General features: G+C 40.2%; 2 protein-coding genes across 13 annotated transcripts in view; both read left to right on the top strand.

The window, feature by feature from the left end:
- Window positions 1–12,068, top strand: part of LOC118509861 (mediator of RNA polymerase II transcription subunit 13-like) — a 78,668-nt gene extending 66,600 nt beyond the window's left edge. For all 12 annotated transcript variants that reach the window (XM_036051094.1, XM_036051138.1, XM_036051103.1 and 9 more), the window contains 2 exons: window positions 147–276; window positions 8,466–12,068. In XM_036051094.1, the coding sequence (XP_035906987.1) occupies window positions 147–276; window positions 8,466–9,874 (1,539 nt within the window). In that variant the 3' untranslated portion in view covers window positions 9,875–12,068. The remainder of the gene's footprint in view (window positions 1–146; window positions 277–8,465) is intronic.
- Window positions 12,069–17,237: 5,169 nt separating this feature from the next.
- Window positions 17,238–18,216, top strand: LOC118509913 (alanine and glycine-rich protein-like). Its single transcript, XM_036051197.1, has one exon. It carries the CDS (start codon window positions 17,338–17,340, stop codon window positions 18,184–18,186), a length of 849 nt encoding a protein of 282 aa, XP_035907090.1. The 5' UTR covers window positions 17,238–17,337; the 3' UTR covers window positions 18,187–18,216.
- The last annotated feature ends 6,916 nt before the right edge of the window (window positions 18,217–25,132 follow it).

The following is a 25,132-nucleotide window of genomic DNA, read 5'->3' as shown; positions in this document are numbered from 1 at the left end:
TACCGGCCATCTTTTTTAAGTCTTTAAACCTCTGGTGGCATTTCAACTAATCTGTGTTGTTTTTTCTATTGTTCTCTCTTTCTCTTACTCCGTTTATTGTTGTTTGCTGTGTGTTTGACGAATGCCAACGCCGGGAAATGGCACAGCCTATACCAATAAATCTGAACGCGGACGATATGAACAACATCCTAGCGCCCGGCAATATGGCGTCGCTCAACGAGAGCGGCGACAGTGACGCACACTTGTCACATCCGGATCATCCAGACAATATTGATGGTGAGCGAACGAACACATTTTCATTATTCTTATTGTTTTTTCTTTTATTACATTTATATTTAAAAAATATATATATATATATATTACTCTTAATTTAATCTGCTACTCCTTTCTGTCTGTAATCTCCCATTCTTAGAGTACTCCTACGCTCTTGCGACGACGCATACATAAGCGGGGTACGATTTGTCAGGTCCCCCTTAATTTTAGTCTCTCGGCACACCACATTCCGTACCGCGCTTATGTATGCGTTGACAATCGCATATACATATTAATATATAGAAGGAACAATTTCTATATATCTATTTTATTTTAAATTATTTAACCAAAGAAACTAAAATCGCCAAGCAAAACAAAAAATCTTTTACCCATTTTGATGATTAATATTTTTCCTTGTTTTGTTCCTTTTTTCGGAGACTGTTTGTAGTACCATTTGTGAATTTAAATACCTTTATATTTAAACACACACTTATATATATATATAACTATAAATATTTATACTCTTGTTAGTTTTGGTATCGTTTTTTTTTTGTTTCGGCTCGAACGCTTCAATGTTTTTGTTTCTCTTACTGTTTATTTCCCCTGTTTTCATTTTCCTATTACTCTATTCCCATTTTCTACACCTACCTAACATACAAAAACTACACAAGAAATAGCACTTACATATATACACACTCATACAATTAAACCTTGCATTCTTAATAGAAAATACAAAACACGCTACCCACATCTCTCTCTCTCTTTCTTTCGAAACACTCAGTTTACACACACACATACATATGTATCTTTTAGTTGACGTTGCTCTTCATCTTCATCATTGTGTGCTACTACTATTACTACTACTACTTTGTTTTTTTACTACTACTTACTACTACTACCACAACTACTTACTACTTACTACTTACTACTACTACCAATACTTTTACTTGGCTTTATTTAGTTAGCTTGTTTTGCTCATCGTTTGTAAGAAAGTATTTGCTACTCAACCCCCCCCCCCCCCCCCGCTTCCCTTCCTCACCACTCCTCCAATTCCCCCACACACGTACGATTGTGTTTTACTTTACCCTTCTCGTTACTTACCACCACTTACCAACCCTTTTCTATGATTGTATTGTTCGTATTGTTTGTCTTTTTTGTTTGTTCATTCTCTCAATATGCCTATTCTTCCCCTTTTTGATACCGTAGTTGTACTGTTTGTAGTGTTTTTTTTTTTCAAAAAATAATATCTAGGCTTAGAACCAATATATTTAACCACAAACATTTCTGCGCTACCCCCGTTTTAGTGTATCTCTGTTTAGATATGCCATGCTCACCATGATTATCTAGCTATTATATCGATATACATACCTATATATGAACATTTATAAATATTTCATCGTGGTTTATAAATATATTTGTATGTCTGTACTACTTCCCTTTTTCGTTTTATTTTACTCTTCAACACCTGGGTTTTGTTCGTGTGCTGTGTTAACACGTTCGTTTTTTTAATTTTATTTTTATACATTATTTGTATATTTACTACCACTACTATTATCCTGTTGTCGTCTTTCCCGCGCTATATTTCTCCATTGTTCAACACTTTCCGTATTTCTTTTTCTTCTTCTTCTATTTTCCATGTTTCTTCTTTCCACTCTTCTGTTTCTTCTCTTCGCCTTCTCTCACTCACACACACACACATACTTTCTTTATCTTTCTATCGCTTTTTACATGCTTGTGCTGAGCAGTAGAAGTTTTTAATGGTGAATGTTTTCTTTCATAAACTTGTTTATTATTTTAAACATTTTTCACACTTTTTGTTTTACATTTCTGTTTTGTTTGTTTTATTTATTATTACTATTATCTCCCATACATGGCTCTGCTGCTACCTTTGTTTGTTTGTTGCGAATTGTGTTTGATGATTTAGTTTTCGCTGTGTAAACGTGTGTAACGTTTTGGCGCGTTTAAAGTTTTTTTCCCCTTTTCGCTTATACCAGCTCTCTCCCCCTGCCCACACATTCATTATCCATTGTTTTTTTCTTTTCTTTTCGATATTTTCATTTAAAGAGTGTGCTAAAAAGTAACCTTCCTGTTTTTTATGCTTTAAAAATACGCTGCAAAATGGAGAACAAACGTATTTTTTTTTATTACTTTTTATATGTCTTTTCTTTCTTTACCTTTTATTCCCTCACGTCTATTAACCACTTTGCTAGTTTTTTTAAATTTATTTTCTTTTATATGATTAAAAAGACATAATTTATGGAGTTTCATATATTTTATTGTTCCTCACAATATTTATATCCATTGCTACATTATCTGATTTTTTTTGTTACACCGGTACCTTTTTATTTATTAATATAATTTTGGCTGTAATCAGCTGCTTTTGGATCAGAAGTTTCAGTGACACGCACCCAACATGTTTGTGTGTGTGTGTGCGCCTTTTTGCACCTATTTCTCGTACCAAAAACGGGTTACGAATCTCTGTTTGTTGTAGCATCCTGTACTGTTATAGACTTTTCGTTTTTGTTTTCCTTATTACAATTACTTTGCATTTATTATCTTGTTTTATTCCTTCTGATTTCCTTCCATTGTTTTGTTTCGTTTTATTTATTTGTATCTTTCTTCTCTCTTCTCTATCTTTCTCTTTTCATTTTTACTAACCACACTTGTTCGTGATTCTCTTTCAACATTCATTCTCCATGTTTTGTATCCATGTTTTGTTTCCTTCATATCTCACCTTTCATCGTCTTGTATTATCTTATCTCCTTCTTTTATCTCTTATTCTTCCTCGCATTCTTCTTCTTCTACTACTTCTACTTCTACTACTACTACTACTACTTCTACTACTTCTTCTACTTCTACTTCCGTAAATTATATTTGAGTTCAGCGATCGTTTCAGTATTGTTAAGCAAAGACACGAAAAGAAAGCAAAAAAAAAAAGTAAAAGCGAGTTACAGAATATAAAGAAATGAAAACCCCACTCTTTCTACGGTGCAAAATGTGCCACAAAAAAGGGCGCACAGTTGCCAGAGTCATTTGTTTGGTTGGTTCTCTGCCTGTGCAAGAGTGTGTACCGGGGTCCACGCGCACGCGACGATTTTGTGAATTGTATGGACATTGTTTTATGTATTAATCTACGTATACGTATACACACACATCGACACAGCCATACACAGTTAAACACATGCTAAACGCAAGTATGCAAGTGTGTGTGTGTGTGTGTGTGTCGCTATGCAATTCAACCGTGAATGTTTCTTTGCTGCGAGTAAGTATCTTTCGGTATACGACGATAAACCTTTTGTTGTTCGTTTTTATTCCTATTTTTGTTTCTATTTGTCACATCTCTTTCGACGGAAAAAATGTGCCTAGATATACTTATGATAATCTCCATTATCGCGATTCGGGTTCGTCTACCTTTATGCACATGTGTGTGCATGCTTGTTGGGGGAAAATCAGCTTTGATTCATCTACTAATAAGGCCACTATTGCCACATACTATTTTTTGTTTCCGTGTGTGTGTGTTGGAGCGTGTGAAAGCTGTGCGAATCTATACACTGTCGGGTATTTGCCCAATTTAGAATTCAACATGGGCGAGTATTATTAAAAACACATTTTCTTGAGTATTATTACAATTTTTATAGGGCGAGTATTATTACACTAGCACAATTTCTGGCCGATATTTCTTGATTTCTCGGCCACAAAATGGTTGCATTACCCGATTCGAGTTTATGGTCTCCGCTTTTGAAAGAAGAGAGAGTGTCCCGAACGTCAACGGATGTTTACTAAAGAGCGCCTAAATGTATGCAATTCTCGAGATCGTACTTTTCGCCAACCGTTATCTGTGAATATCGTCCGAGAAAGCGAACAGAAAAGTTAATCCAGGTAAAAGAAATGATAATGAAAAAGAAAGAGAGAAAGAGAGGGAGGGAGAGAGAGATAGATAGAAAAAAAACTTACTCTATATGCAATGCTCAACGAACACTTATACACTCGAAAATTGCAGTTTTGACAGATTCAAACAATTTTCCCTGACATTTCCATCGCACGGTGGTATATCTCCGTACCATTTGACGTGTAATTTGCTTTTCGTAAAACAAATATTTCTGTGGCTTCCTTGCAACTGTTTCTTCTCTTTGAGCTTCTCCGAACAGTCAAACCCTTGTCTTGTGTAATTTTTATCGTTCTCCGTTTATCTTTTTATCGTGTCTCTTTTTTGCACAACACTTTCTCTTTTCTCTAACGTTTTGTTAACAACATTACTTACTTATACACAAGTTTACTAAAAGTTGTGAATGCAGTGCACTGTTTTGTTATGGTTAAAGCTGACATTCGTTTTTTGTGCGTATGACAAAAATGATCTTTTCTTAGTTTTCTGATGGCTTCAACGGTTCTTTAAGGTATTTTTATGCAAGCAAAATGCTTTCAAAACTTTTTGTTACGGGTAAAAGGGATGTGCTTTATGCAGCGATATTTTACTGTCAGTAAGACAAATCTGTGTGTTGATTTATTTTGTTCGACACCCCGGTTTATGATACCATGCTCGCAAGATTCGGTTCAAACGTCATATTTGATTTAATGAGATGACATAATGACCTCTATACGAGAGCAGCCCATTCGTGTTTTTGAGTACATAAAGTTCTTTCGCGTAATATGTAAGAGAAAGTGTGACAGATATATTCGGGGACTTATTTATTAAAAAATGCAACAGTCGGTTAAAAAATACAACAAAAATCGTGTGGTGCTGTCAAGGTTTTTTTTAAATAAATTTAAAAGAAGTGACCATGTACCCAGCTGTCATAATAATGCAGCAGTAATACTGATGAAATTGTTTAAATTAATAAAAAAAAACAATATACAAAAATAGTCAGAGGCTATGGAAGAAGTACAAGAAATATTGAAAGTAATAAAATACTCAAACAAAATTTAAAAAAAAAAGAAAACCAACAAATATAATGCGACACAGCGGAAACATGCAAAAGGCATCAAAGAAAAATCAAAACAAATTACAAACGTAACAAAGCAAAACAACCAACAGCGACAAACAAATCATGTACAAGATAATCAAAGTAGAGAAAAGAGCTACAGTGAAAAGCGAACGACGCAAAAAATTGTGACACAAAACAGAAAAAAACTGTTGTGATACAACAAATTTCAACATGGCGATGGGTAGCGCCATTCTTTTCTCTTCCCCTCCCGTTATCCTCCCCCCCTCCACCCTTAACCGCCCCCCTCAATCAATACAAGTTTTGTCAGGTTTTGTTGTTGTGAAGTGGAGAGAAGATCGAATTATTATTGTTTCTCCAGTTTTCTCGTTCTTTCCTTATTGCTCACAATGTTCCGGTTCATTTTATATGTTCGATTTTTTCGTGTTTTTTTTGTTGTTGTCACTTTTATCATTTTGTTTTTGTGTTCTTCATATTTCATCACCTGTTTTGTTTCTTTTTGTTCTTCTTTTAATGATCGTTTTCGTTTCGTACGGTTAGTTAGAGTGTGTAGTGTTCGCTATATATCCCTGCAACATTTTAGTTTTGTTTCGTTGTTTCGTTTCCTTTACTTTCCACAGTTGTGTGTGTGTTTGTTTTTCATTTATGTTTTAACATATATTCTCCGTTGTTTTTACCGATGCCTTCTAACGTGTATTTTCAAAGTGTGTGTGTGTGCCAAAATAGATAGAACTTTAGTGCAGCAGTACCGTTTTGAATGTTCGTTCGTCAACTGTTTTGTGAAACTCTTAGCGACAGCTCAGTTTTGTTGTTCGTTGTGGTAATGTTTTTCCTTTTTTTTTGTTTAATTTGTGTTAGTTAGTTTTCGTTTTGGTTCGTTTTTTTTTGTTCATTGTTTAGCATCATTTTGTTTTTTACTCTTGCCGTGCTCATTCTGCGTCAATTCATCATGTCAAACAAACGAAAAATCTTTAACATAACAACTCGTATGGTAGCGAGTGTTTTGGTTTGTTTTTTCGTTTCATTTCGCCATCCATTAGAATAGCATTAGAGTACCCGGTACATTACCACTGAACTAAATACTTCATTCTCTTTCAACTACAGCCACAGCCCAATATTTTAAAATACAAAACCCAAAAAGCCCCAAAGCATTTCCCTTTGTTGTAATGTATAGCTGTTTGTTTATACTCTCTAGTTGCAAACCTGTGTCGTTAACTAGTCGCTTGATGCGGTGCCGCGGATACGTTATTAGTGTTTTTTGTTTCTTTTTTCCCCATCATTATCTCTTTCACCCATTCGCTACTCTTTATCTCTCTCTCACTCCCTCAAATATCACTTATGTTGATTACCTATTCCTTTTTTTTGTTGTTGGGTTTTTTTTTGTTTTTTCGTTTAAAAACATTTAGTGTTTTGTGTGCCTTAATAAGTGTCGTTTGAGTTTACGTCCTTATTCAGCTATTATTAAGGCAGCGCAATAATGCGGCGATCCAACACACACACCATTTAATACTCACGTAGTAGTAGTGGCTAGAGGGACAACCCATACAGTTCCATACAGCATTATCTTTATACTTAAACGTGGCTTAGTGTTAGAGCACGTCGTCCGGGCTGCCGCCATTACGTTCTTCCGTTCTACATCTTTGTGAGTGTGTGTGGAAGGAGGTTTCGTCCAATTCATCTCTTGGTTGTTTATAATTAGTTGCTGTTGTGTGTTTCGAAACCTTTGTTTTTGTTTCGTTCGTTGTTGTTTGTTGTTCCGTTTGCAATTCCAAAAAGGCCTTCTCCACTCTCCTGGCTCCATCCACATCCAAACCCACCCACACATTCATGCTGACTCGAGCCTTTAGTTTTAGCGTAATACGTTTTACTCTTCCCAGTCCCCACAAATTTGTAAAGCGAAAACCCCTAGTGCAGTTTATATAAGAATAGCTCTAAGCATAACGCATAAACATTAGCGATTAGAATAGTTATCAATATGTTATCGTTTTCTTACATATATACATACATATATAGCATAGGCTCTCCGTTTTTCCTTGTTTGCCGTTTTGTTTCAATTTGTTTTTAATTGTTGACTTTTGTTGTTGTTTGTTTAACCTTTCACCTCCTTCCCCTTCCTCCTCCTCTCCCTCGTTTCTGTTCTAGATTCTATTTTTAAACACACAAACACACCCACACACGCATACACACGCCTTATGATTACGACATAATGTGTTCCTAGGTTGATAGTTGATTATGAGTTTTCTGTTATTGTTTTGGAACGTTACCTGAGTGTTATACTATAGTGCGGCATATGTATTGTTTTCAAATTCTAGACGAAATCCAATCCAAGTTTAGCAAAAGATTGCATTCAAAACACGGAAAAAAACAAAACTATGAAAAACAAAATAATTATACCCGAATCGGTTAAACCAAAAATTAATACAAAACTAGTTATAATCATATATCTATTACATATTACATCAATATCTCATGTTTAAATATTAGTCATGCATTTGAGTGCCTCCTGTTTAAAGAAAAAAAAACATCAGTTTGTTTCACATTTTTTTTATTTTAGTTTTTTTTTCTTTTAATATCCTCCATTAAATCCTTGCCTTTGATACCTTTTAGTAAATATAAATAAAAAAAAAAAACAAAATAAAATCACAAAAACAACTACAATTAAGGGAAAAAAATAAGAAAACAAACGTACAACGAAACCAAAATCAGATTGAAATTAATTAAAAATAAGATAAAGAACACCAACACACGCATGCTATTAAAATTCCAGTAACGAATTACTTAATTGTTTGTGTGAGCGTGCGTGTGAGAGATAAACTTTTGTCCGCTGGGCCGCGCGAGAGTATAAAAAGCGCCGCAACTCTTGAAATAATCCGTTCGGAGCGATTCTGAGCTAAAGAGCGCTTCCCAAATTTCCTATTCCAATGGAATTTCCATCTCTTATATGTCCGTCTTAGTTCTGTTCAATTTTCTCCCTTTTGTTTTCTAGTTGTTGTTGTCTCTTTCCATTATCAAATCAACTCCCCGTTTCGTTGTACGTGTGTGTTTTTTCTTTCTTTTTATTCCTTTTATTTGTTGTTGTTGTTGTGATTTTTTTAATATGTTGTTTTTTTTTGGTTATCCGAGAGGTGTACAATTTGTTTCAGTTTTGGTTATGTTGGTTTCGACGTATTTTTTGTTGTTTTTTACTTATGTTCTGTTTCTCGGAGGCGAATGTGTTGTGGGCGAGGGCGCGCACTCGGTGACGCCGTTCTTGTGTGCCTGTGTGCTTTGCAGGTGACCGTATGTTGCGTCTAGCGATGGCGTCACGTCACCACCATCATCGTGCCGGTTTGCATCATCACGATCTTGCTTCAGGAGTGGTTGTGAATGCCGTTTTGGCAGCGGGAGGAGGTGGAGGTGGCTGCGTTAATGGAAGCCGTGCAGGCGGTGCAGGAGGTGGAAGTAGCGAAGGTGCAGACTATGAAAATGCAGGTAGAGGAGGAGGAGGAGGAGGGTCAGGTTTAGGGAGTAGGGCAAGTGGTTCCGTTATAGGGTCAGATAAGCAACAGCAGAACCGTAGTAATCACCACCGTTCCGATTCGGCGGACTGTGTAGGAGGTGGAGGTAGTGGAGGACTCGGGTGTGACGGTTCGGCGGCTGCTGCTGCTGCCGCCAGTATGCTTGGCTTCAGTACCGTCCCACTCCCGCTCGGCGGTAGCCTCGTGGAGTCCCTGGTCGAACATCATCGGCTGGCAGCGAGCCTAGGAGCAGCAGCAGCAGCAGGTGGTGGCTCAGGTGGTGGAGGAGTAACAGGAGGTAGTGGTGGTGGTGGTGGTGGTGGTGGGGCAGGAGGCGGCATCACGAACGGGTCGCAGTATGTTGGGGGACATCACCTATCCCATCACCACAACACCAACTCCAACACCACCAACACCGGTCATCACCATCAGCACCACCATCACCCACCGCACGCATCACACCATCATCCTCTGCAGCAGCACAATCACGCTGCGAGCAGTGCCTTTAACAGTGCCAGTGATGCTGCACGCACGGGAGTGGCGGTGGCGGCAGCGGCAGCAGCAGCAGCGGCGGCGGCCGCTCTTAACGCCACTAGCCAACCGGATGGTAGCAATCGAGGCGGTAGTAAACCGTCTGCCACGTCCACGACCCCACCGACACCGGCGTCCTTATCGTCGTCTTCATCGTCCTCATCCTCAGCATCGTCGACTTCCCTGTGCGGTGGTAATGGCGGTGCTGGTGGTGGTGGTGGCCCACCACCCGGCAGCTTCCTCGTAACAGGTGATCCCTCCGACGGTCAGATAAACCTAGGAGGTGGAGGAGGAGCAGGTGGTAGCAGTGGCGCTTCCGGCGGCGGTGGTGGTGGTCCCCTACGTAATAGTGGTGGTGCGTCGGGGGGTGCGGCCGGCGGTGGTGGATCGAGTACGACACGGCGCGATCACAACATTGACTACTCCTCACTGTTCATACAGCTTACCGGTACCTTTCCGACGCTGTACAGCTGCGTCAGCTGTCACAAGACCGTCTCGAACCGGTGGCACCACGCCAACATACACCGGCCCCAGAGCCATGAGTGTCCGGTGTGCGGACAGAAGTTTACCCGGCGAGACAATATGAAGGCACACTGCAAGGTGAAGCATCCGGAGCTGAGGGACCGGTTCTACAACCACATCGTACACATGTGATTAAGCGCCGCCCGTAACAAGCAGCGACTGAAGTATAAGAAGAACCTGTTCGTGTAATATGGGTGGGCGGTAGGTTGAACCATATTGTGGACCTTATCCAGGTGTGATGTTCGTGTGTTCTGAAAGAGCGAGAGAGAGAGAGAGAGAAAGAGATGAAGTGAGAGTGAGAGAGCATAGACGACAGGTCTACTAGCTCTATTACTAAGTGTGAAGAACAGGGTTAGGGTTGCTGCACGTCGGATTCATTGGGAAGGACTCCCTATGAGGGAGCTTAAACGTCCCAGTACTTGTCGTTGTTGTTCACCCACAGTATGGATGACACTTATACATATATATGCGCGTATAGACATACACATTCATGCCTAGTGTAGTAGTGTTGCCTTCTTTGTGCGTTAGACGTGTTATACATACGCGTCCTGGCGCGTAGTCGACTACCTGCGCGGTGTGGTGGTGGTGGTGGTCGTATGGTGCTAATCGGTGTAGTTGGGGTGTTACAGATATATACACGCACAAACTAATGTGAAAGAATCGTCCCCATTCCAGAATATAAACAGTGCCCCCACATGGTGTACTACTGTATAGTTTGTGGTCTCATATGCATGAGACACTCTTACACACTTTGTTGATGGGTTGAACCTTCTCTCTTCCGCCTATATGTTAGAGAACCAAATACAGGAACGAGAGAGATAAGGATAAAGTAAGAGCGAGAGAGATAGAGCGAGAGCGAGAGAGATAGCAACAAGTACTCGTAGGGAACAGAATGATCTTAAGATAAGAGGTTTAGTAAGTAAGAGGTATCCATAATTACAGTTTGTCTAGTGGACGATGTTGTTGATCAGGATTTTTTTTTTACAGTTTTGTTATGCGATTTGCATACCTCTCTAGGCGGTTATTGGCAGCTTATTGGACGAATTTTGCTCTGATGGTAGGCGTCGAGAACTTGTGGGATATAAGCCCTTCTTTCTGTTATCCCACGTACGCGATCGCTGTTTGAAGTTGATTTGATTCGTACTCGCTCTCTATAGCTCTCTTTCTCTCTTTTTATCTTTTTTCCTTCTCCTGCTTATACTTATAACTCTTTTAGCTAGTTCATTCTGTATGTGCGTTGTCGTCTAGACAGGATGCGGCGATGGTTAGCTGTAATTGATTTTCTGCATAACTATCTCTATCTCTCTCTCTCTCTCTATATATATACATGATCTTTAAAAATGGCTCCATTTGCAGCAAAGACGGGGTTACTCTAATTCGTAGTGCGTTGCCTATTTCAAACTGTAGTCGTTGTTGCGTTCTCGTTTACGTTGTCTCGTTGCGCCCGTGTCCTTTATCCCACCCTCTCTCACACACATACATATTCTCTTCGTTGCTGTGGGTGCGTGCTTTTATCTACGTTTCTAGTAAAAATTAACGAAACCAATACCCAACCAAACTATGGTAGTAAAACTTTTTAGGATTGGGGTGAGGGGGGGGGGGGAACAAGAAAATACAAATGGGAAGCCATTTTTAGTAACAATTGTGCTCAGGCAATTAGAGTGCTTCGCGGTTTAGGTGTAGAAGTTGAAAAGTTTTTTAGTGACGAGCCAGCATCTTACAGGAACAAAAACAAACACACACATACATAAACACACACACACACACATATACACAAATATAATACAGCCAATTATATATGAAATACAAAATGTATACACATTCCGACACAGAAAAGCTAACAGAGGATAACAGTAACCGAAGCAGCAGATTAACAAGAAGAAGAAGCGAAAACCAGTAGAAGTATCTACAAACACATATACATTTATATTTTTATATGATATGGAAACTATATTTATATGCGTAGGTGGCCCTCCCCCTGGTAACAAAAAGAAGGAGAAGCAGACGAAGAATAACAAAAGTCAACAGAAAATAAATCCAACATAAACTAGTGAACTTACCGATAGTGTACCAATTTGCGTAGTTGAGATAGATTTATAGACACAAACATACACAAAGGAAAACGAAAACAAATAATAAAATACTTATGTATCCAATAATCCCAACTGCAAAAAGAAAAGAAAAAGAAAAAGATGAATAACTAATACTCATACAAAATGAACAACAATAGAAGCCAACTCCCCATTTAAAGGAACAAAAGAAACAAAGCGAACAATGCATAGTATTAAACTAAATATTGAACTGCTAAACGAAAAAGAAAAAAAAACAGACAAAATAACCAAGAGAGAGAAAAAGATAGAGGGAGAGAAAGAGAGAGAAAAGAGAAAAACATCCCGAGTTGTCGTCGTATGATGATGTGGTAGTGGGTAAAAAATCGTAGATCGTTAAACAGAAGAAAAACAAAAGACACATTCACAAACACACAACCACACACAAACTTTATGGGCTTAATGATACCTTATATAGTGTTATGAAACAAAACAAAATACAAACGTAATGTTTAAGTACGTAAATGAAGGCAAGCAGTAACCAATATAGAAGAGAAAGAGAGAGAGAGAGAGAGAAGAACAAGCGAATGTGAAAAGAAGAAAGAGAAAACAAAACAGAGCTAAACCACCAACAACCAAACTAAACATTAGATAAATCGTATGATGTGATATTTAGAGATAGTAACAAAAAAACAAAAGAAAACACAACAACAAAAAAAAACATAAGGAAAGCAAACAAGAACATGAACAAAAACAACACAAAAAAATATTGGGCCTTTCCTGTTTTTTTTTTTCATGTTTTTGTTGTTATATTCTTTCGCATGTAGAAATGTCACAAACGCGAAAAAAATGCTCCAATCCGTGCATTTGTGTGTGTGTTCACGAGGGAGACAGCGAGAGTAGTAGAGGGAGAGAAGAGGGAGGAGATTAAAACCAAACATGAACTAATACTACAATATTACTACTTTTAATCCACGGGATCGATCATCTTCTTAAGCGATTCGAGAGTGGGAATTTTCGTTGCTGAAAGTCGGATGGGGAAAGAAGTAGGAGGGGAAGGGGTAAAATAGTAGCTCACTCACACGCACTTGGGTATAAGTGTCAAATTGGGACGAGTGTAATAGGGAACAATATGTTCGATAAGCCAAAATTTTTCATCCATACAAGTGGACGTTGAATATCTGGAGGTAAAGGGACTAGTAGTGATTATTATTAATTTAGTTGTCAATCGGGTAATCTGGGGATTTGTTGGTGTGCGTTTTGATTTTGTACCGTGAGACCGACTACCGTATAGCAGTAGCCAACATCCAGACCTGTCACTTCACTGTCATTGGAAACTCACTGCGAAATGCAGAGGGAAAGAGAAAGCGCGAGAGAGCGAACGATAGCCAGTGAATGCGAGAGAGAAAAAGGTAGCAGAAGAGTGCGTGGTTAGTGTATTTGATATTTGTTTAACACTTTCATTTAAATTTTCGCTATTTTTTCAAACCCGTTGGCTTACTGTTACAGTAGCAGTTTGACGTGTCGTAGTATCTTTTTTCGTTTGATTTAGCCTCTGTATACTTACCAGGCACTACAACCGATCCGCAGTCTTGGCCTGCTTCACAAGTCCTCGATACGAATTACGGAGCGTTGGCGGACGTCACTGCATAACACTATGACACCGTTTTGTACACGTTCATGTCCATTATCGTGCTGCGATTCTTCCAGTTTCGATTTAAGACACACTAGCCTAGGTCAGATTAAGCTGTTAAAGCTCGCCATATTGCTTGACAGTAAAATGACATTGGTGAAAGCTGCGTATGGCGATACACTTAAACGTCACTCCAGATACTACGTGTCAAGCGCTTATGTGACGAGTAGGTGGGTGAGGGTGGATAAGAGAGTGAGTGAGTATGAGGCTCTCATCCATAAGTATTCATGGCTTGGTCGAAACGTCAAACGTTCACGCATGTCACTGTCCACTCAGTTGCATCAGTTTCTCTTAGTTCCTCTTGTTTACTTTTTTTTGTTCATATGATACACACACACATACATATCTCCTTTCACTCGTGATTTTGACGTTTTACTTTTATATACTTATATGTCACTCTTGCTCTCTCTCTCTCTCTCTCTGTGCGTGTGTACCGTTGGGGTCCGTTTTAGTCGCGCGTGTACGGTTGTCAACTCAATTATTGTGTTATTGTTTCGTTGTTTCTTGTACTCGTTTACATTCGCTGCACTTGTACGTATTTTACGCTTCTTTCCATGCAACTGCATCGTATTAAAAAAAAACACCATTTTGAATACACCAACACACAGACACAACACTCTCTTGTACACCACTTAATGGATCGTTTTTCTTCTTTCTTCTTTTGCTCTCGATGTCGTTTGTTCTTTGCAAGCCACACACACTTACCAAGGATCACAATTCCAGCTATCGATGTGTGTGTGTGTGTGTGTTGATGTCAACTGGGTGTTGTTGTTTACTGGTGCGCTCTCTGCTTGCTGTTCGCCGTTTCAACTTCTTCTTACTCCTTCCTATCTCCTTCTTGTTCTAGCAAGCAGTGTGTTGTTGTGTGTGTGTGAATGTGTGTGTGTGTGCGTGTTTTCCCTGTTTGTATGTTCGTTTGTTTATTACTCATTGTGTATGCGTTTGTTGATTGATGTAGCGTAGCCCAAAAAACCCGGGCAAATGAAAACAGCTATAAAAGAACACACGTTAGCCGCGAAATTCGCGCTTCGAAAACATAAGAAAAAAAAACTAGGAGGGGATGTTTGTCGTCAACTACTATCCGGCTACTACCGGCAAAGGCAAAAAACAAGATGGCGTATGTCCTTGGCTGTATCTGTTGTGTTGTCGTCGGTTTCTTACCCGTCGTTTTCTTACTTTGCTGCCAATTGTCCCTCAATCTCTGTCTGTCTCTTTCTCTCTCTTTTATACACAAGCCAATACACTTGAAAAAAACAAACACACTCCCTCACATAAATCTATTTCTGAATGTTCTGAATTATCCTCTGTTGTGTGATGTTGTAGTACGCTCTTCACCATTTTTTCTCAAAAAAAAACTCATTGTGTCTGAATGTACCGCTCTGTGTGTGTGTGTTGTTACTACTTCTCTGTCTTCTCATGCAAAAAAGAAACGATTACTATATTTCAGTTATTGTTTATGCAAGCGTCGTTTACGTGTACCATTTTGAACTGTTCTAATCCTTGCGTACCCTTAATCTATCGAGCACCCTAAACTCTAGACGACTTCTTTATCTTTTTTTGTGGTCTTCTCCTTGTGACTGGGACTGATTTTTGTTTTGGTTTTTTATGTTCCTGTTTACTTCAACCAAATAAATTGCCGCCACCTTCTTTTTTCAAATAAAACGCTAAACTAAGGAAATGTAAGAGAGAAACGTAAAGAAAACGTAAACAAAACGAAAACAAACTACAACCGAAACACAACGCACCTCAAATACACACACATCCACAACAAACAATAGAAGAGGAAGCAAAAAGAATGAAAAACAAAATTATAAGCAAAAACCAATAAATTGTTTGTATACGCGCGTGTAGCAAAATCTATGTTCCTCTACCGTCAGCTCTAATAGTCCTTTCCTTTTCTTACCTACACCTTTTCACTCTTTCACCTTTTACACTCTTTCTCTCTGCTGTCTGGTTGTCTACTCCAACATACACATCGTCATACTACTTCTCTTTCTACCAATGTTGTTTACTACTATTACTACTACTATTACTACCATTACTACCACTACTACTACTACTACTTCTACTACTGCTGTTACACACCCACCAACACATTGTAAATAGAAGCGCAGACACGCGCTTGTGTGCGTTTTGTTTTTAAGGATGGGGAAGGGCAAAAGGGGAAGGAGAAAAATTGGAGTGGGGAAGTGATATTGTAAATTATGTTTATATCAATTGTCCGGTTGTTTTTTTACGTTTTGATTGGTTTTCACTGGGTGAATTTGATTATATAAATAACGTGTGTTAAATAAAACTGATACGAAGAGTGTATTCTCTTCTGTCACGCACACAAATACACTCTGAATTTCAGCACCAGTACGAACAAAAAAAAAAACGTTTAAAATTTGTTATCTTTGAGCTTTTTCTCTTGGTGTTGGTCAGGTCAGTAAGATCTCTTTTTTTGTGTACAAATTTTGTAAAAAAAACAATCTATAACTTATTGACTTATCGCAAAGAAAAGATAATTTTGACTAGCGCTTTTGCAGCGCTTTTTAGTATAAAAAAGGCGAAGTAAATTATGTAAACAACAGTACCACACATACACTCTTCCACATCCCACCCCCAACTCCACATGACAAACATTCAAAATATCCGTTGGTCACACTGAGTTTCTTCTTCCCTTCTTTTATCTGCCCATCTGGACAACTCTCTACGCCTTGCTCTTTCTATGTTTCCTTTATCCATTAAACTTCTCTATGTCTATTACGCCCTCTGCACTGTGTTAAGGATCATTTTGAGTAAAGACTCGAACATTTCATATCTCGCGACGGGCTGCAAATTCCCGGTTGAACAATCATATAGCGCTCCATTTGGTAGTATAAAACACCCAAGCAACACTCAATTAAGCTGCCGGACATTTGTAAGGTTCCGTGATAATTTGGTTTTAAAGTCCTAAAGCTGTGTATGGGTGCTGTAAATTGAGATTGAAATTTTATATTTTATCGTAAATTTGGTTTTTCCCAATTTAAATATCGAATTGAATGTGTGTTGTTAATTTATTTTTTAATGGGCGCTTGATCATTACTGATAATATATCTATGTGTATCCTCATCTTAGCTCACGATCTTTGTACCTCTGTGTTTACGCTAACCTATCTATCTGTCCTCGTCTCTGTTTATTGCTGCCTTTCTCTGTGTTACACTAATACCCTCTCCACTAACCTTATTTCTGTGTACTATCTGTTCTGTCCTATATATCTCAACGTCAAACTATATGTCATATTCCACCAAACAGTTTGTTTTGCCCAACTTATCCCTTTTTCCTCATATCTGTCAGAGCATACACGTTCATGTAGCATTATTTCCCAATCAGAAACGACATAGCGGACATAGTCTCTTTCATTATTACACACGACACACATACACACACATCAACACGAGGAAAATAAGGAACAAGAGGTGTCTCTAGCACGTCAACATCACGTACACAATCTCATAAACATCGTCTATATCACTGCTACTTTCAGTACTATTACTACTACTACCACTACTACTACAACTGTTACAACTACCATAACTACTACTTCTACTACTATGTTAACTGGCATAATACTAGTACTTCCACTGCTACTACTACTACTATTACTACTACTACTACTACTACTACTACTACTACTACTATTACTGTACTACTATACTACTACTATTACTACTACCAACTGCTACTTGTTTCAAACTGTCAAAAAAAAATCAAAAGCCAAAAAAAAACCAAAAGTTAAAAAAGGACCTCGCGTGTGACAATCTCATTGTTTTTGTTATCCCTCTTCTCTTCTCTCTCTCTTTGGTCTTTCTCTCTCTCTCTTCTCTGTGTGTATGTATATCTTCCCAACAGGCTCCAAGGCCTGGCACATGCGGCTGACCTTTGAACGGCTCTCAGGCGGTTGTAATCTGCATCGGTGCAAGCTTTGCGGCAAAGTGGTCACCCACATACGCAACCATTATCATGTGCACTTTCCGGGCCGCTTCGAATGTCCACTCTGCCGGGCGACCTACACCAGAAGCGATAATCTGCGCACGCATTGCAAGTTCAAGCATCCGATGTTCAACCCCGACACCAGAAAGTTCGAAAACATGCTTTCCCCCACGATGGCGTCGCAAGCGGCTGCGGCGGCAGCAGCCATTTCGGCAGCGGCTGCCGCCGCAAACAGTAGCTTCAAGCCCGATTTTTCTACGGCGGCGGCCGCGGTCGCGAACAGCTTCAAGTCGGAGCAGTTCTCCGCGGCGGCAGCCGTTGCCAATTACGCGCTGGGCTCGTTCAAGTCCGAATTCCCCCCCATTCCGAGCTCAACCGCGGCGGCGGCTGCGGCGGCTGTAGCGGCGGCGGTAGCAGCATCCGTCTCGCCCGGCAGTACCGGTGGTGGAGGCGGTGGCGGTGGTGGTGTCGGGAGCGGTGGCGTTGGTAGTACTAGTATGGGCGGCGTCGGGGGGAGTAGTATTGGAGGTGGTGTTGGTGCTGGCAGCCTCAGCATCATGCAGTCAGCCGCCACTGGCAGTTTGGTGACAGGCAGTGGGATAATGTCTACCGGCGCGGGCGGCGGTAGAGATGGAGGCTGTGGCGGTGTCGGTGGTGGGGGAGGAGGTGGCGGTGGTGGAGGTGGCAGTGTTGGTGGTAGCAGCAGTAGTGTCCGAGAAGGTAACAATGGTGGCGATCTATCCGACTGATATCGAAACACTAGATCCCACACTGATCAATCCCAGCCGCCTAATGACTATTACTATCCCGATCATGGAGACGAAGCAGGTGACGAGGCCCCTCATCATAATCATCAGTTTGCTGTCGGACGAAAAACACCCGACACGACACTACAGCAGCACCCGCACCAACCGCAACCCGAACTCTCTTACCCTCCCATCTCCCGTCCTGTATCGTCTGGGCCTACTGGTTCCGTGTCTTCTTGTGCAGCTGAATCACAGCCGCCTAGTGGTAGTCGAGAGCAGTGCATATATCCATATCCGTCAGTACATTCGTCGTTGCTATCGCCCTTCTTCTTACGGTCTACGGTTCAGCAACAGTCGGCAGGTTCTGTCACTAATACCACCACCACCACCACCACCACTACCAGCTTATCTTGCACGGCTGTCAGTACCGTGAGAAAGAATGGCGGCTGTAGCAGTAGAAGTCTTACCGAGCTAGAAGAATCGCCGACGTCCAGAATGGACTACGGGTTGGAAGCAGTAAAAAGCTACCAAAGTAGCTGTTGTCGGGATAATGCTGGTGGCTACATTGATTGCGGGCCGGCCTATCGTAGCAGCAGTAGTGGAGTTGGCAGCACTGATGCCATCAATAACATCAGTAGTAGCAGTAGCAGCAGCAGTAACAACCTTCCGAATCTCCCATCGTGCCGGATGGCGGGTCGCCATATTGCCGGCAGTAGCAGCTATCTGTTAGACCGTACTGCGGCGGCAAACAATGTCGCACCGAGCTGTCACACCGCCACCATTAAAGGGCGCCGTCCCTTATGTTCGCCGTGCGGTAGTAGTTGTAGAGGTAGTAGTAGTCGCTCTTCTCACTCCACCCTTCCGCACCGGGGCTACGTTTGGAGGGGTTACGAGTCGTCGCTGCAGCTGGGTGTTGATGTGTCGGCACCGTTACCGGCTGCCAGTGGTTGGCCGCTCGTATTCCGTACACCTACTGGACATGGTGCCGGTGCGGGCGGAGGTGGTGGTACCGTTGATTACCATCACCCTCGCCGGCAACAGTACTACCGACAGAAGCAGGAGCAACAACACCATAGGCCCTTCTTTCAATATCAGGCGCAGCTACAGCAACTGCGGCGCCGTCGAAGACGCCAAATAAAGCGCCCACTATCGGCCGTCTGCGAAAACTCATCCTCGTCAACAACGTTTCGGCGGGGTGAACTAAAAGCCGACTATCAAGGTTTCACGGAGGACAGTAATGGTGACGGTGGCGGTAGTAATGGCGGTGTTGGTGGTACCAATGGCAGCAGCAGCAGTACCCACCGTACGAGCGGTGGCACGGTCGTCTGTTCCACGCAGCTAGGTTAAGTCGCGTTACCCTGGTCTAGTTCTCGTCTGTGTTTTTGTCCTGTGCGCCACGTGGTGTGTATCTTTAACGGCTGCGAAACCATCATCATCTCCTGCTAGAAATGGCCGCCTTTTTCCTCATATATACATAGCCACACTCTCACACATACTACTCCCACTCAACATATCCGTTGGTCCTCATCTCTGCTTCGTCGAGTACACGCGTCAGACACAAACACTCCAACTTGTTGTTACTTTGAAGGAGGTGGATTGTGTGGTGAAGCTTTCTCCAAACGAGCGCAACAGCCCAACTGTGCAAATTTTGACAGCTGGTAGGGCGGGCACTACTTGGAACATCTACCTGCTCTGGTCCTCGTACATCTAAATCACCTGATGATACTTATAGTCATTGATGTTGATTGTATAGTTTGATAAGCTTTAGTGCTTAGTCTCTCGATGGTTACACAACCCCCGACTCTCACACACAAACACTCACACACTCACACATAGTCGTGCGTAATTAGTTATGTTTTTTCTTCTTCTTTGTGTTGTGGATGTGCCTACTCTCATTACCATACTCTCCCGATACTCCCTGTTCGCCAATCCAATCCCCATTATGCCTGAGCTCACACTGTGCGCGTAGTTCAGTAACGTTAAATCGGTGTCGGTCGGTTCGCTACAAGCGAACCTCAACTATCACTCCAGGTGCATTTAAACGCAATACGCCTTCGTTTACAATAATTGTACCATCGCAAAGCAAGACGTCCCCCATTAATATTGTATATGTTGTGTTATTATGATTATGGTTAGAGATTACCTAGATTCTTGTTTTTGCGTTTGCTCCTTCGAATTATAACTTCTTTTTGCTTAGTTTAGTTAATCCGCCTCTCCACAAGAAGCGTCGTGGCGTGAACACACACACACACACAGGAAGAGTGATGAAGTTGAGCCAGTTTGTCGAACGGTCGCTCCTATCTGCTACCTATATCTCCTTTACCTTCTGTATATCTTAGACGCTCATCATTATACCCATGTTTCTTGGTATGGTCGTTCATGCATGCCGTACGTACGTGACGTACTACCTGTAGAGAGAGAAAAAATAATTGTTTATATAATTTTATTTTTTGCTAGCTGTACTAGAATGTTTAAATGAATTTATCATAGTAAAAGCAAAGTGAGAAATCTGGGAGCCCAGGATCAGCCGGATCGTCGTGTCCAGCTAGAGACGATGGTGTTGCTTTGCCCCATCAAAAAATCAAAACAAGGAACTTTGTTTCGATACTAATAACCCAGTACGCTCTGTAGTCGTATAGCCTCCTAACACACATCACATCCAGCTTTTTTTTGTTTTTGTTTCAATGAGGATGTCTGTATCCTGAACGTTGCGTGATAGAAAAAAATAATAATGCAGACTCGATGAAGTGTTGAAGTCGTGATTCTTGAAGTTATGGGAAGAAGAAGAGATAATGTTTTGGGCGGGGTCGGAGGGAAGGGTAAAGAAGAGTGATCGTTTCTCAAGGGCAGAGAGCGGAGAGGGACTGGTAGGCAAGGGGCTCGGGAGGAGGGTGAAGGGGAGAGGTAGTAGTGTGAGGAGGTCCGGGAGGGGAGAAATTATGACAGTGTTAAGCTATTCCTTAATCTAGTCAAACACATAATGAATGGTTCTGTTCCGAGCTCCGGGCAACAGGTAACCATTTGACAGTGCTACTACTCGTTTGACAGCTACTGACATATTAAGTACACACACACACACACACATACACATCGCTCATACACACTCACACACATATAATTAAAATGTTCATATTTGAGTTGCTTTATGCATTTCTTTTTTTGTTTTGTTTCGTTTATTTGTTTATGATAAGCGTTAATCAAACAAAGTTTTCTTGAAGATGACAACCCGATTGTCAGAACTCTAGCAGTCACTAACAGGTTTTAGCCAGTCTTTTGAGATATTATAGTATTGAAGTAACGATGTGTGTGCATTATTTGAAGTAATAATAACTTGCAAGTTGGGAAAACCGCACTAGTAGTAGAGCTGAACTGTCACTGACAGATGACAGAAAGATTGACAAATAGGGTTTTTTGTTTTCGTCTATAAATAACCGAGGTTCTTTTGGTTTCTTTGTGTGTTGTATTACTTTTTTGGGCTGTTATCTTCTCTCCTCGAAATTTATTCATATAGTAGTGAAGTTCAAACTTCCAAACTCGGTTCCAGCACCTATACACACAAACACCCAGGTGATATAAGTTTCTCAGTGAGAACATTCCTGACCGTTTCGATAGGCGAGAGCGGTAAGATAGTGTGTGAATGTGAGAAAGAGAGAGAGGGAGAGTGTGTGTGTTGTGTATTTTATATTCTCGCACGGAAGCAAACACTGCGTCAAACTACTAAGTACTACTACTAAGATGAGATCATCTCAAGTTTATTACTTAGCTGGTTTGAATAATGGTGAGCTTTCCAATATCTAAGCAGCTCACACATATACACGCTTCTTCTCGAAAGCATTTTAAGTTAGACGAAACACGGGTATAGTGAGGAAGATTAGTTGGGTTCTCTGTTGATCCAGAACGAAGAGCAGGGAACCTATATCTCTTTCCTTCACGCTTCCTCTTTTGTGATCATTTGTTTTTGGTTTTTCGGGGTCCTTTTCGGGTTTTTTTCGTGATCGTACTGACATTGCCTAGCAAAAGGCGTAGACGAGAGAGAGTGAGAGAAAGAGAGAGATAGAGAGAGAGAGAGAGAGAGAGAGAGATAAGAATACTTATTACGTAGGGCGAATCGGTTACTTTTGCTCTGGACAAGAATAAATCGTCGACAACCGTAGAACATCAGAGTACTGCAAATAAATAATCCCCTCCCACACATACACGCACACACGCGCACTCTCCTTCACAACTCCACTAAAAACCGATTGTTACACGCAATGTGCGGGATGGGATCGATGATCAGAGTTCAGCGGCGTGTCGAATCATTCCTTGGATAATTAGTTCATGGGAGCGGGCCGGGCACGGGCGAGCAGGAGTGGAAATGCAGCAGAGCAAAACAAAGTAACAAAACACGAGGGAACGTGTATAACCAGTAGAAAATGGCCAGGAATAATAGGATATGTGTACATTTTTGCGCTCATACTCCCCTCATACTATACCAGTGTTCGTACGTTCGTTGCTAGTAATATATGTGTAATTCTCCGATTAGTGTTCACACTGTGTGTTATGTATGTGTTTTTTGGTGCGTGAGCGAAATAGAGCGAATGTGTATTTGTGTGTGTGTGTGCGCGCGCGTGAGTATGTGTGTGTGTGATGTGTTCGTGCGCGTCTGTATGTGTGTGTGTGTGTGGATGTGAGTGTAGTTGAATGATATTGTATTGTAAGTATTCTTTGCCATGTATATGTATTTTAAAAGTAGGATATGTATACATAGCGATGAGTATTTATGTGATAAGTTAACACACATGCGCACACACATACACACACAAACACATATTATATTCACACCAACATCTCTTTAACTCATAGGCGAAAGCGTTTTAAGATACCAATTATCGATAAAATTACTAATAATGTGCAATATAAACAAGAAAATGCCCAATTTTACGCTATATTTATATGTTCAAGTTATGTTTCTTAATTAAAAACTCCCTCGATATGCTTTTTATTATTATTATTATTATTATAGTTAGTGTGAATTAATATTAAAAGTTATGAATTATCCTTTACCCTTGCGTAGTTACTACAATCTTTACCGTAACCGTCATTACGCAAATGAAAGCAAGCAGGCAAGGCAAAAAATGGTTATGATTCGCATAACAAAAAAAAAAAAACAAGACAAAAAAGAAGGAAAACAAAGCATAACTCATTTTTGGTAAGCGCGTTTTGCTTGTTTCGTGTTTTAATTTAAAAAGGTTTTTTGTTTTCTTTTTTTACTTTTTTTCCACTTATTTTATTTTTGGTTCTGTATTTTCGCATTTATTTTTGTTTGTTGTTGTTATTCGTACGCGCCGTTTACACCGTTGATAGTATAAATGATTAACTTAAAAGTATAACGTACTACCTCATTTTGTATGGTTGTATTTAAATGTATTGAACTATATTTTTGTTTTTTTTCTGTTCTTCTGTTTGCTTTTTTTTCCATATTAACACACTCTCGTTTTTCTTTGTTTTGTTGTGAATTTGTTGTTATATTTGTGTTTTACTATTATTTTTTGCTTGTTTGTTTTTATTTACCACTTTTCTCGTTTTTTTCGGTTTTGTTAACAATACTCTAATCTCAAACAAGTTGTGTGTGTGTTGTACGAGCGCGCGTGTGTTTGTGTGTGTGCGTGTGATTGTGTACACACCACCTCCCCAATCTCTTCAGTTAAAGGGTCAGTTGGATATAATTTAATATTTTGTTTAGTTGAGTGTTGTGTTTTTTTTTTTAAATTATAGAAATGTTATTTTCTTTTAATAATTTTATTTAACCACAGAAAGATATTAGCCGTGTCTTACACATTTTACTGCGACTGTGTAAAACTGTGTAAGAGTGTAGGGAAAGGCAGGAAGATTCGAAAGTTAAAAAGTGAGATTAGAAAAAGCGGATTATTTAGGACAAATCCATGTGTTTTCCACTAGTCTAAGATTTTTGTTTGGGTCAGGGTGCATGCACGATGCGAACACCACTCATTAAATTCGCACCAGTGCCGCTGTGGCAAGCTTTAGTGTGCGTGAGTATCTAAAATACTCTAAAAGCTATTTCATGTTTCAGTTTTTTTTCTCTACAGATTGTTGAGCTTTATTTATTAGCATATTCGAGTGAAATTAACTTTGGTAAATCAATCAAAAAAAGGACTACTAGCTCAAGAAAACAGAAAAGTTACACAACATAATGTTTAAAACACACACACTAAAAGTTACTCAGCACGCGGTAAGAATAAGAGAGAGAGAGAGAGAGAGAGAGAGAGAGAGAGCAAGAGAAAGAAGCGAACAGGGAAAACTAACACGCACACTAATACTATAAAATGTTAATGGGGTTGTTTTTGGTAGGTTCTCGTGTTCTAAGTATTAAGGTAGTAGGCTACGCCCGCGCACTGCTCGCAATTTCAGTTAAGGTTGATACCCAGGGGACAATTTTTCATTGAGCTAAAATACCTTTCTCTCACTCGCAATTATTCATCGCTTTCCACTTTTCTCTCCCTCTCTCACTCACGCACACTTTGTCTGTAACACGCAAAAAAACATACACACACACACAAACGTTCGCGCACTCATTTAAACGCATAAAACGCCCGGTTTACGTTTTGTCACTCAGATATTTTAAAATCTCATCAATGCTTAGAACGTAACTCGTGTAACTTAATTTCCGTACAGCTAGCTAGTTGCTGCTTGGAGATCTGTCACTGGCAAAAAGAAAATAGTAATAATAATGACACAAACACGGAAAACACTCTCACACATACACAAGCACGCGTAGAGAAAATATCCATCCATTATACACGTCTTAAAAACGACCGTTTTTGCACAGTTTGTGATGTCTTGATCCGTGTGTCTACTCTTTTTTGCAGACTGTGTTTATTTGTTCGTACGTTAAGTCTTTTTTCTGTTTTTCTTTGTTTCTCTGTTTGTTAATTGTTATATTAGTGAT

The sequence above is a fragment of the Anopheles stephensi genome, chromosome X (genome assembly GCF_013141755.1).
Source record: "Anopheles stephensi strain Indian chromosome X, UCI_ANSTEP_V1.0, whole genome shotgun sequence".
NCBI classification, from domain to species: domain Eukaryota; kingdom Metazoa; phylum Arthropoda; class Insecta; order Diptera; family Culicidae; genus Anopheles; species Anopheles stephensi.
The sequence above is the reverse complement of the archived record's forward strand: the minus strand, read 5'-3'. Positions and strand labels throughout refer to the sequence as shown.